We start from the raw sequence: 13142 nt of genomic DNA on the forward strand, positions 1-13142 counted from the left end.
ATATTAATATTAATAAGTGTAGGTGTGTGTGTGTGTGTTTGTGACACAGTGTATGTGTGTGTGTGTGGTGTGTGAGATATATTGATATTTGGTATATTTGGTATTGATATATTGATATTGGTATATATTTGGTATGTACACATCGAAAGCAAATTGCTGTTGTTATTAAATTGCGCTTGCGTCTGAACCGCTTTGAACATAGAACAGAAAAGTTGGCTATATATATGTTGTATATAGAGTTGGCTAACAAAAAACCGAAAGCGTATTGCCAAAATGGAATAAACAAAATGTGCCGGCGTTTGGCGTCGTCGCTGTTAAACTTGACATAAAAATGAACATATATAGAAAAACCAAAGCAAATCGAACCGAACCGAAACGGTACCAAACCAGATCCGATCGGATCGGATCAGATCTGATCAGTTTTCTTTTTCTTGCTGCCGATTAATCAGTACTACTCGCACATCATCATCATCATCATCATCATCATCATCAACATTGTCATCTTCAAATCAAAACAGTACTGATCAATCAAGCACGCACTCCAGTGTGTCTTCGGCAGAGAGCGACGTACGTTGAAGAAAAGAGAGTTAGTAACTGGCATGATACAGATAGATAGACAGAGATAGATACGGTGTGTATGTGTATGTTATATCTCTGTGTATGTTCGCTTGTATGTGTGTGTGTGTGTGTGTGTGTGTGTGTGTGTGACTGACTGACTGATTGATTGATTGACTGTCTGTTTGAGTTGAGTCTTTGGTAAATTCGTTTGTGTGTTTGTGTGCTTTCAACAAAATTTGAGGTGCTTGTAATGTGCCAAATTAACAGGTGCTCTGTTAAAGTTAAGATCGAGCTCTTAACATTAACAGTGCTGCGCTGTTGCCATTAACAGTGTTGCGCTGTTGCCTTTAACAGCGCACAGCACTGTTCGTTGTGTCAAGTTAAGAAGAAAACTGTGAGATTTTTGGTGAGTATCGGGTATGGTGTATTTTTTTTTTTCGGTGATTGTAATTGTAATTGTAATTGATAGTTGTAATTGTAGCTGCTGCTTTTGTTAATAAGTTTATATAACTATATATATAAATATAAGTATAGTTAAGCGATTTGAAGTAGTAGGCAAGTAGTATTAGTAGTTGAATAATGCTCATTCGAGTATTTGGTAAAAGTAAGCGCAAAAACGATATCATAAAACAAAGCCAAGAAATTCTGTGTGTTATTACGTGATCAAGTACGAGTAATTAATCTTAGTGTGTGTGTGTGTTTCTTTGTTTCTTCGTGTGTGTGTGTGTGTGTGTGTGTGTGTGTGGAAGGTGTATGTGTGTGTGTGTGGATGCAAATGTGCTAAGCGTGCGCCAAGTGTTGTTTGTTTTGTTTGTGGTGGTTGTCTTTGCTTTAGCGAGCGGGCGGGCGGGCGTTCGAGCGAGCGAGCGAGCGTTGGTTTTTGTTTTTGTTTGTTGTTTTTTAATCATTTTTATCTTATCGACTTCTTTGTTTTTTGCTTATTGTATGTTTTTTTATTTCTGGTTTTGATTGCCTTGTTTAATTGCATTTTGCATTGATTTGCTCGTTTATTTATTGTGATTCAGATTGATCGATTGCTCGATTCAAGTTATATTCGATTATAGCAACTTAACGCACATGCACCGGAATCGGGAAGCACAGGGAAACGGGACTTAGGAGCAGAAGCAGGAGCCGTCGAAAGCCTCAGCCATAGCTGTAGCCGTAGCCAGAGCAGGCGCTTTTCTATTTTCATAGTATTGTTAATACTCGTATTATATATTTTTTTTGCTGGTGTTGTTGTACATTCTTTCGTTTCATTCGTTTGCATTCGTTTTGGAGATTTGCTGCGGCTGCTGTTGCTGGGTAGCTTTGGCCTTCTTACTGTTACTGTTACTGTTACTGTATACTGTAGCATCTACTGTTACGTTTACTGTTACTGTTACGGTTACTGTTACTGTTACTGTTACTTGTACTGTCACTGTTACTGTTACGGTTACTGTTGATGTAGTAGCTGTAGCAGGATATATATATATATTTTGTTGTCGGCGGGTGCAGCAGGCAGCGCTGAAGCGATTCTTACAGTTACCACAACAGAACCGAAAAGAGTATTGAAAACCAAAAAAGAAAGACAAAACCGTACAATAGACCAAAAACGCATCAAAACAAAATATCAAAATGTCGAAAGCATAAAGAATAAACATATATATATTCATATATCTGTACAGTTCGATAAGTATATAGAATATTAGATTATAGAGCTTCATATATGTATACATACATATGTACATACATAGATTAGTATGTATATAGTAGAAATATTATGGGTATGTTAAACATAAATAAAAAAAAAAAACACTGCTTGACCGAGAAGCGCACAAACAATATGATCGATCACACATAGTCATATGTATGTTACATATGCATATGTGTATGGTATATTAAAAACAAAATCAAAGTTTTGGTGCGCGTTTCCACAGTGCACAATGTATGATAAGAACCAAAGACAATTAAAGGATACGATTACGATTACGATTACGATACGATAACGATAACGACAACGACGATATCAGGCATTATACACATGACTGGTCACATTGTTTTGTTTTTTTCGTTACACAACCAGATCAACTGGGCACACTCACCGTTTATGAAGGGGGAAGACAGAGAGAGAGTGAGAGAGAGCACGCCTCTGATCTCAATGCTCAGTGATTGCAGCAAACGTCGCATCGATGATTATTTTGAAAGGGCTTTTTAAAAGGGACGTTTAAAAAGATGTCTTTGATGTTCAATCGAACACTAAATGATGCGACTGAACTGCACTAGACTATGATATACATATGAGTAAGTAATAGTAGTTTAAATGGATGATGGAAGGACAATCCAATTGGCAATTTGTGTCGTTGCTAAGGCATGATTAATGCTGATGCTGATGCTGATGCTGATGCTGAGTTGTTGTCATTGCTACAAAATTACTTTTGTTCTTATGTACAACTTAATATATTAGATCAACCTTAAAAGCTTAGGAATACCAACTAAACCATTTGGAAAGCCAAAGGGCAAAACCTGATTCCGGTTACGATTACGATTCCCAGTCCAAATCCGAACTAAGTAAATGTTTTGACATGCGTTCAAAATGGGGTAAAAAATGTTTAAAATGGAAGAAAAGCTACTTTTAAATATAGTCTAAGACACTAGGATAATACGCTACTTGAAATTACTTAACTATTTTGATAATATATAAAGAAAAATATATATTGAATATACTTAGCGAATAACTAGATAACAAATTGCAATGATCATTGTATCGGGTTTTGGGCTTATGCTTTGCTTTACTAGATTATTATTTGATATTAGTTGTGTTCTTTGTTTTTTTAATGTATTTTTATTTTTATTGAATAACGATTATAAAACATTTCATTTTTAATCTTAACAACATTTCTCTTGGTTTCATTTTACGTTTTTTTCTCCATTTTTTTTTTATTTATTATTTTTTTTTTTTTTTTTTTTTTTTTGTTTTTGGTTTGTTTCTTGTTGTGTGTCAAAGTGTTTTATGCATTTTTTGCCTTTTAATTGTAGTCACAATATGTTATTATGCGTAATACTAAATTGTTCATTTATTAATTGTTTTTGGTTTTTGTTTTATTTGTTTTTGGTTTTATTGTTTTTGGTTTATGCGTTTGCTGCATTTGGAATTCGTATAGCTATTTTTGTGTTTTATTGGTTTACTCATTTATTGTTATAAATGTAAATTTACTATTGATAAGCTGCAGCTGGTTGAGAAAATTACTTTACTCTTTTGGTTGATTGCAAAAAAAATCTCCTTTTTTGTTTGCGGCATTTCATATTAAAGTACTACTGGCTGTAATGAAGTATTGTTGCTGTTGTCTTCTTGGGCGGCTAACTAAACTAAACTAATTTTAAATTTACTAATACTCGTAATATAAAAATGAATGGATATACACACTCGCACAATACATATGACTATATATTCAAAAAATTATTATTCGTAAAAAATATGACAAACTAATTAATTGCGGTAAATGCTTGAAAGGAACAACAAACGAAATCGTTTTCAATCTGAATTGAATTGAATTGAGTTGAATTGAATTGAATTATTTATTTAGCTTGTTAATATGCTTTATTTATTTGTAGTATTATGTTTATTATTACTTTAAATTTCTTTTAATATTTTTAAATCTCTATTTGCAGTCTTTGTCCTTAATAGAAATTTGTTTGTTTCGTTTTTGGTTTTTGTTTGCTAGCATTATTCTTTCTTGAAGCATTTTAGAAGAGTGTTTTGAGTTGCTTGTTTATGTTGTATTTTTTGTTGGAGTTTTTTTTTTTTTTTTTTTTTTTTTTGATTTGGTATCTCGTATCGTATTTAGTATGTTCTCGTAGTAAATATGCTTGTAGTAAGTAGGTAGGTAGATAAGTATTCGTATTTTGTATTTGTATACCTTGTACAATAATTATTTACGTTAAATGGATTTCGGTTTTTTATTTTAATTATGTAATTAAATTTAATGGAAAACTTGAAAAGATTGTTTTGGATTGAAATCGAGAATTAAAATAGAGTGTTTGTTGCCTTTTACGTTTCATTCTTTAGTATTATTTCAATTTTTCCCATCTCATCTATACTTTTCAATTTTCAATTTTTTTTCATTTTGGGTTTTTTGTTAGATTATTTTTGCTTTTAAGTACAGTTCTTATGTTTGTGTCTTGTATTAAGTTTGTAAACGTTTAGTTAGTGTTTTATTGTTTTTATTATTACTTGTTGTGTTGTTGTTGTTGTATTACGAGTTTATCAATTTAGCTTGTTTATGGTACGTAGTTGATTTACAACGATATGTTTGCTTCTTACTCATTTCGAATTTCGCATTTCGTTTTCTCGTTTGCTTTGTTTTTTTTTTTTTGTATTATTTTGATAAGTAGTCTCGTCTTTTGAATAGCTCTTTAAATGCAGGCAGCTGAGTATCCGAAGTACTCGTAGGTCAAGCATAAAAAGATTTTTGTTTTTTGTTTGTGGATAAATACATAGTTCTAAACGAAATACTAATATGAAAACCAATGAAATGCTTTTAGCTCTAATCGCATCTAGTTCGCTGTTGTGTGTTGGTGTGTGTAAGTGTCTATGTATAACATATACTACATACATTGTATAGTATATATAGTATATGTATAGTAGAGTATGTGTCTCAGCTGGTGCCTAGAAATGTTTTCTTGGTTCTACAGTGCTCGGATCTTTGACCTACCAAAAAAACACACATATACTACAGTCATTTCACTCAATCTTCGGTTGTGAAATGCATGGAAGCTGAAAGCTCGAAAATGAGTGCCTGCAATGAGCTTGCAAGCTTCTTGAGAGCTTGCAAATGAACTTTGAAAGTACACGATAGTACTTGGAAGTGGACTTTCGTAGGCAATACTTACTAGTATAGAGACTAAGTGATTTGTAGTATTTTAAGTTAATAATTAGCTGTACTATATGCGTTGCACTATGATATCATTTAAAAACATAAAACGTACGTATAGAGAATAGCCGAAGCTTGAGTTCAGGTAAGTTGGAAAGAATTGCGATTATATACAATCGTTTTTAATGTTTGTGTTTTAGTGTTTGTGTGTCGTGTTCGTGTTCGATTTGAGCGTAGTTTACTTGTTGGATAATAAAACTAAGGATTCAGTTTAGACTACAACAAATTGTACATGATTCGAACTGACAAATGGCTAAGTACGAAGAAAGTTCTCTGCACACATACAAAAACCAATTACAATTACATATTTACAGGTCGGATTGCAACTGTTACACAGTTTTCTATATACGGCAAAAGTATGTTGACTTTTGTTTTGTTTTGTTTTTTTTTTTTATGTTTTTTGGTTCTCAATCTAAAATACAAAAAAATTCATGTGATTTTCATTTTTTCCGCATATTTTCATAGCGTATTTTTTTATTTCAATGATCAGCTTTTGGGTTTTCTTTTCTTGGTTGTTGTTCTTATGAGTTTCAATTTCAATTTTTCATTTTTTTTTTTTGGTTTAATTTTTAATTTTTTTTTCTTTTTGGTTTATGAGCTATTTGTTTTTTTTTGTGATTTTCTTTTTTTTTTTTTTTTTTGTTTTTGAAATATACAATGTGATATTATTGATATATTTGTTTGGGAGGGTAAGCCTGGATTTGTAGTTTACCATTCATTACATGTACTTATATACAATTTTGAATTGTTTAGAATTTTATTAATGTACTTAATTAAATTTAATTAAATTAAATTTTTGTGTTGTTTCATTTCATCTTGCTATCGTACTATCGCTATCTCTATCTTTCTAATTTCCATTCAATTTGGGGTTTTTAATTTTATTCATTTAAACATATAATAACATTTTGTCGCTGAACACATTTATTCCAAATTTTCTTAATATTTGTATTTTTGGTATTTTTTCGGTATTCTTTGCTAGTGTTAAGAGTAGTCAATTGAAATGGCTCGTCTTGTTCTTGTTCTTGCTCTTGAATAACGAATATTGTTGTTTAATGGGTCCAAAATGAATAACTTAATGCCCGCTATGAATCCACGACATTTTCGTACTTCGATCTATACACAATAAGTAAGTTGTTATTCATGCTAGCTGTCACTTTTCATTTAGTCAATTGCCTAGTTTAATGCCTATAAAAAAAAAACAACCTTATTTTAATCTCGAAACTCGAACGAGTCCATTTTGCTTTTTTTTTTTTTTTTACCTTATGCTAGAATCCTTCACGCTAAATCATAAAACTTAAGTTTAAATAAGCGAATTCTTTTCTTTATATGTAAATAATAAAAATGTTTGAATTTGTTTTTTTGTTTTTTTTTTGTTTTTTTGTTTTTGTTGGTGTTTTGCCTTAAAATGTCTGGAGGTTGTTTTTGCTTTGGTTGCATTTAGTTCTATTTTATAGATACAGGACTTTGGTATGACTAGATACAATACAATATTATATATAACATATATAGTACATTAGATGATAATTCTATTTGCTTTTTTATAATTTCGTTTATGATGTGTGTTATTTATTTATTTATTTTCGGTTTAAATTGTATTATTGATTTTTAGTTGTTTATCGATTTGTTTATTTCCCATTTGTTTGTACAAAATACCAATTAACTATTCACCTAATTTGCTGTTGCATCGAAAGTTGAAAGTGCTTTAAGTGTATTTACAGCAGAGTAATAGGTACGCTACAGTGAAGCCTGACTGACCCAGTTGATATGCACCTGCGTGTCTAATTCTACAGAATCTTTGCATTATATTTTGTTTGCTTGATATGAATCTACTTTCCAGCTCCCTTGCTAACTACTATGCCGTATGTGTCTATCTAACATATGTATCTGTCGTGCTTCGATCGGGGAGTATTAGCGAGCGTTTACTGTAGCGCAGTTGAAGTTGTAGTCAAGTGTTTTTCTTCTTCTCCTTTATCTTCTTTTAGTCATAGTTACTTTACTCAGATAGTAGTTATTAATGCATATTACCAATATCGGTTGCTTGCCGTCTTCCAACCAAGAGCTCAGTTGGCATCTAGTCTCAGTGAGATGCGCAGAGAAGGGCACGACCCGGCGCATGACGAGTATGTGTTGGGTTCCTTAAGGCACTTGCACTTGCACTTGCACTTTTTTACTCTCTCTCTCTCTCTCTATCCTTTTTTTTATCTCTCTTTCTATCTCTCCCTATCTCTTTTAATACTTATCGCTGATTCTTTGCTTTGCTTTGCTCTCGCTGCTTTTACTTTACGTTTCTCTTATTTCGTTTTCGTTTGAGTTTTTCGTTTTTTGTTTCTTGTCTCCAAAACATTCAGCATTCTTAAGAAGCTCATACAAATATGCCAAAATACACATGTATGTGTGTGTGTGTGTGTTTGGGTGTGTGGGTGTGTTGACATTGCCTTGCAGCTGCGTGTTAGGGCAGTGACGGGGGAGGCGGGAGGCGGGAGCGGAGGCTGCTGCTCATTCGTCTGTATACATTATTTCATGGTATTTGACGCGTGTGTGTGTTCCTATGTATGTGTATGTGTGTGACTCTTTGTCGTCTTCGTGTATGTGTATGTGTATGTGTATGTGTGTGGACGGTTTTCAAAGCTTTAATATTTACGCTTGAATGCTTCTACATCTTACCCTCATCGCTCAACACATAATCATTTTCAATGTGTCTTATTATCTACCCTTGCAGAGGATATTATCATCTCATCGCTATACCCATTAATATCGCTCGCTCTACATTGTTCCACAGATTGCAGGCTATTAAAAAGGCAAGACTCTATCGGATTTATGGTATGTATAGTTCACCGATTTCATTTCATAATCGATTTATTTCCTGGCAACGATCACAAAGTTTTCCTCTAGAAAGGTATTCGACATTCGGCAGACCGAACATTGAGTACATAAATTATTATAATCAATAATAATGTTTATTTATGATTAACATATTTTTAATCAGTTTGCTTTCTACATACACATATATTGCAAATACTATCTGTCATTGTATACAGCTATTTGTAAGTATGTATATATATAAATTTATTTTTTTTTTTTGGTTTTGTGGGTATTTGTTGATATTTATTTATAAATACAGCCATGCAAAAGCGTATTTGCATAGTTTCAGTCGACTTGTTTTTTGTTTTCTGTTTTCTGTTTTCTTTTTTTCGTCTTCGTATTCGTATTCGTATTCGTAGTTATTCTTTGGTTTCTGGTAGACGGCATCCGAAATTTCATGTGGCTAGGGAGTGTGTGGGGAGGCGTGTCACAATGTCAACAGTCACACACACACACACACACATACACGCACACATACATACATATTTGGCAGAAAGTATTTGAACTATGCAGAACAGAATATCATCCCTGGGGCTATTCCTGCGGCAAGCAACATTAGTGTATTGTTTGGGTTCAAATACGCCTCCATCTGGTTATTTATAGAGCTCTCCTTCACATTGATATCAGCTCTACACTCACACATATATGTACATACACACACACACACTCGCGTGTACGTATGTACATCTCATATCTCATATCTCATACATATGTAAGTATTATTATGCTTTATTTTATAAAATCATAAGAGCGTTTTCTATCTTTCATTTTTGTTTTGTTTTTGTTGCATCTCTCCTTCAGCTTTCTTTTCCTCTGATTCCTCATAATAATTTTCTTAATTTTTGTGGATTTTTTTTTTTTAGGTTTTTTTTTTATAAATATTTGATTTGCCTTGTTTTGTATTTATCTCAAAATTATCTGTGACTTTAAGTTAGTATTAGTTTCATTTAATTGCAGTCGTTTTATTTAAGAATTATTTAATTATATTTATTTTTGTTGTTGAAGTTCTTCATATTGTTGTCTTTAAAATAATTTGTTGTGATTTTTGCTTTGGTTTTAGTTGCATTTTCCTGTTTTTTTTATTTTTATCTTGTGTTTTATGAATATTTGTACTTTTTATTTCGTTTTTATTCGGGGGGAGATTTAAGCAGAAAGTTAGCAGGTTCCTCTCTTTTGTTTTTGTTCTGTTTTTTTTTTTTTTTTTTTTATTATTTTATTTTATACAGTTTCTCATTATGTGTGGGTGTGTTTGGTTAGGTATTTGGGCAGTTGGGTGGGTTGTTTTTAATAATTTGAAGCGAGTTCTTTTGTCTGTGCGGAAATTCGTAAGAGTTTGAACAATGCCTAGCAGGAGATCATCGGTTCAAGTCTATCGATTGGCTACAGTGTTGTGTCCCTCTACATATAGTGACTCGTATGTGATGTGTATTAGAGTATTATTGTGGCTATGCTGAGTGAGTATTTCATCTGTCATAGTTAAAAAGCATATACATATTTGCTATATCAATTATTTTCATTGTTAAATACTATACAAATTGTATTTATTAATATTACGGCAGTTTTTTTTTTTACTATGCTTCTTTTGAATACTTTTCTCTATCTCTCTCTCTCTCTCTCTCTCTGTTTTGTGTATGAGTATGAGTGAGTGTGTAAAATGCTTCGTACAGAATGTGTATTTTTTAGTAGAGTTGAGCTGAAAGCAGGCCCAAAGAACTTTTTGGAGACAATTATAGCCTTGCAGATGGAGAGAATTGATGGTCGACTTTGGAGAGTTTCGGATAACGGAAAAACAACACTGTAAAGGTATTCATTCAACTTAACAATCGACAACGCTTCACAAGTGAACACGTGTTCATGCTTTCAGTTCTATTTTTAGAAAGTCCCGTTAGATTTCCCGTTAGCGAAAACCGGTTTGCAAATAAGAAGAGTGGACATTGGAGAGACAAAATGTTTGCGTTTCATAGAAATATGTATTTACTAATTTGTTTTGATTTTGGCCTTAGGTCAATCGTTAAGTGATCTATTGAGCAAGACTGCGAATATATTTTTGAGTTAAGGCTTCTTTGCATATGCTCTGCATTTGTGTGTGTGTGTGTGTGTGTGTGTGTGTGTTTGATTGTGGTAAACGGATATTTTGCCTAATTCTATGCACTTGAACTTTTGCTTGACTCGTTAACTGCATTTTCATGGATGAAGATTCTGGGTTGTGTGTGATTCAATTGAATTTAAAATGTGTGATTAAGGGTTTCATCGGCTTGCATTCGTTTATGTATAATAATAATTATACATAATGGCATATTATCAATTTTTATTATTATTATATTCAGTTAATTTTGGGATTTGTTTTCCTTTTATTTATTCGATGTTGTTATTCATTTTGTAATGTTAAATTTAGTTAATTGTTTACTTTACGCATTAAATTATTTAAATTATATATTTTAAATGTATTATTTACGTTTACCTCCTTCTTTCATTCTTTTTTCTTTGTTGTTTTTTTTTTTTGGTATTTTTCTGTAATTTTGTGTTGTTATTAATTTTTAAGTATTAATTAAATTTAATTAAATTTAGCAATAGATTAAATTTGTTTGTTATTTGTTCTACTTAAATTAAACTTAAACAGCTTTTGTAGTCGTTTCTGGCATCCAACGTAACACTTGACAAGGCCAATATTATACCACTTAACATCTTTTTTACTACAAGTGGTGCGATGCATTGCACAGAGTTAGAAATACATACGGATCGATACATACATAGTAGATGGATACATAATTATATTATATAGACAGATTTATATATTTTATTGTATATTTAGCAATATAATGAGACATACATATGGACAAATCGCGTGGTAAGGAGAAAGAGAGCGCGCGCCAAGTGGATAGAAAAAAAAAAGAGAAAATAGTTAAATGCTTTTGATAAACTGACTGTATTCGATTAATAAATGTTTAAGTATTTGGCATGACAATATAGAGCTGCTTTATCAAGTTTCAATTGCAGCAGTCGAAAGTGGATTTTCTGTTTAAAAATTTGGCTACACATTAAATTTCTTTTCTTTGCTTAATTATTTATGTACATATATAAATTAGTTAAGTAATAATACCAAATTAGTGACTTAACTTTTGGGTAAAGTATGGCTGACTACATTATCAAATTAATGTTATGCTAAACTTTAAAGTTTACTTTACTTTCTGCTGCTGCGATTGGCGCTTTATATGCAGATTTCTTTTTGTGTGCTGGTGCATTAGAAATGGGGAATCAAGACAGGTGCTCGAAAAAAAAATCGGAATCGGAATTGGAATTGAAATTGAAATTTGAGAAAGAGAAAGAGTAAGAGAGAAAGAAGGGAGACGTTACGTCTCAGATTTGCCTAACTGAAACTGCTCAAAATTGGATTGACTGGAGGAAGACAGCGGGGTTATTGTGGGTGGGTGGGTGTGTGTGTGTTTACAGAAAGATGGACACAGAGACAGAGATACATACTATATTGCGAGACTTAGTAGGGGGGGCGGGAACTTTGGGGGTCAGAGTAAGAGCGAACACTTACCCAGTAGTCAAACGTCGGTCTCGATGCTAACAGCCAGCGCATTGTTGTGCCTCATTGTGAGGCTGCTGCCAGCGCTGCCGGTTGCCGCACTGACGCTTATTGTTGACTGTTGTTGCTTGAAGCCATTTTGTTGCTGCAATTGCAACTGTTGCTGCTGCTGCTGCTGCTGCTGTTGTTGCTGCTGCTGCTGCTGCTGTTGTAGCTGCTGCTGCAGAAGCTGCTGCTGCTGCTGCTGTTGTTGTTGTTGCTGCTGCTGCTGCTGCTGCGTTGCCTGCGGCGGTTGCAGCTGCGCCTGTGATGCTCCTAAAAATGGAGCTGCTGCACTACGTCCAGGATGCGTGTCAGTTAATCCCGGCGTCGATTCAACACCATCATCCAAATCCATCATATCCGATGAGGACTCAGACAACGATGATTTCTTCAAGTGTTGACCTACTTGTAGTTTTATGCATTTGTTTAGTGTGGTTGTATTTTGGTTTTGGGTTTTTTTTTTTGTTGTCGAACGTTATCGATCGATTTATATTGTTTGTTGTTGTTTGTAGTTGTCGCAGTGTTGTTGTAGTTAGTATTAACAATATTGTGTGTGAGTGTGTGTGTGTGTGGTGTGATTGTGATTGTGGGAATACCATCGTGGAGGAGGCGGAGGAAGTAGTTGTTCATTCATTTTGTTGGGATTCATTTTGGGTTTCGGATTGTGGGATTGTTTTTTTTGGGTTACAGCATAATTGATTTATACAGATATATATTAGTCGATAGATCAATTCGCAATACAATTGATCGATTCATTGATTGATTGATTCATTCATTGATTGGCGGAATAAAGAGAGAAACAAAAAGAAGAGAGAGAGAAGAGAGAAAGAGGAGATCACACATACAGTTGTAATGTATTAATTACAAAAATGTTTTTTGTTTGTAGTTCTTGTTACACACAAAACACACAGTACGTGTAAGTACGTTCATTTTTTTTTCATTTTTTTTTTTTGTAGGTCCATCTCTAGCACAGTCGCATGCAATGGAGTGCAATTGGGGCCAGAGTTGCCACTGTTTGCCGTTTGACGCTGCCACTGATGCGACTCTGCTGATGCGTGGTCAGAAGCTGCCAACGATACGGCAACGCTGCGGCATCAAGCTTTTTTCATGCCTACGGATTTCGTTTCTTTCTTCGTAAATGTTTCTATTTTTATTCGACTCGGGCTCTTTTGTTATCGAGTGTAAGACTGAGTGTCTATGTGTGTGTAAGGTAGGTATCTATGTATGTGCGTTTGTTT

The 13142-nt window shown here is 33.3% G+C and overlaps 1 protein-coding gene across 18 annotated transcripts in view; it reads right to left on the minus strand.

The window, feature by feature from the left end:
- The window catches only part of LOC132796862 (potassium voltage-gated channel protein Shaker), a 202983-nt gene that overhangs the window by 3006 nt on the left and 186835 nt on the right, over nucleotides 1-13142 (minus strand). For 10 of the 18 annotated variants that reach the window (XM_060808193.1, XM_060808192.1, XM_060808201.1 and 7 more), the window contains 2 exons: nucleotides 11875-12309; nucleotides 1275-11023 (listed from right to left, as the gene is read on the minus strand). The exons of 2 other annotated variants lie outside the window; for them this stretch is intronic. In XM_060808193.1, coding sequence (XP_060664176.1) covers nucleotides 11882-12309 — 428 coding nt within the window. In that variant the 3' untranslated portion in view covers nucleotides 1275-11023; nucleotides 11875-11881. Of the gene's footprint in view, nucleotides 1-1274; nucleotides 11024-11874; nucleotides 12310-13142 lie in introns of those variants that run through there. 6 more of the 18 variants (XM_060808194.1, XM_060808202.1, XM_060808197.1 and 3 more) reach the window with 2 other exon arrangements.

The sequence above is a fragment of the Drosophila nasuta genome, chromosome X (genome assembly GCF_023558535.2).
Source record: "Drosophila nasuta strain 15112-1781.00 chromosome X, ASM2355853v1, whole genome shotgun sequence".
In the NCBI taxonomy this organism is placed as follows: Eukaryota; Metazoa; Arthropoda; class Insecta; order Diptera; family Drosophilidae; genus Drosophila; species Drosophila nasuta.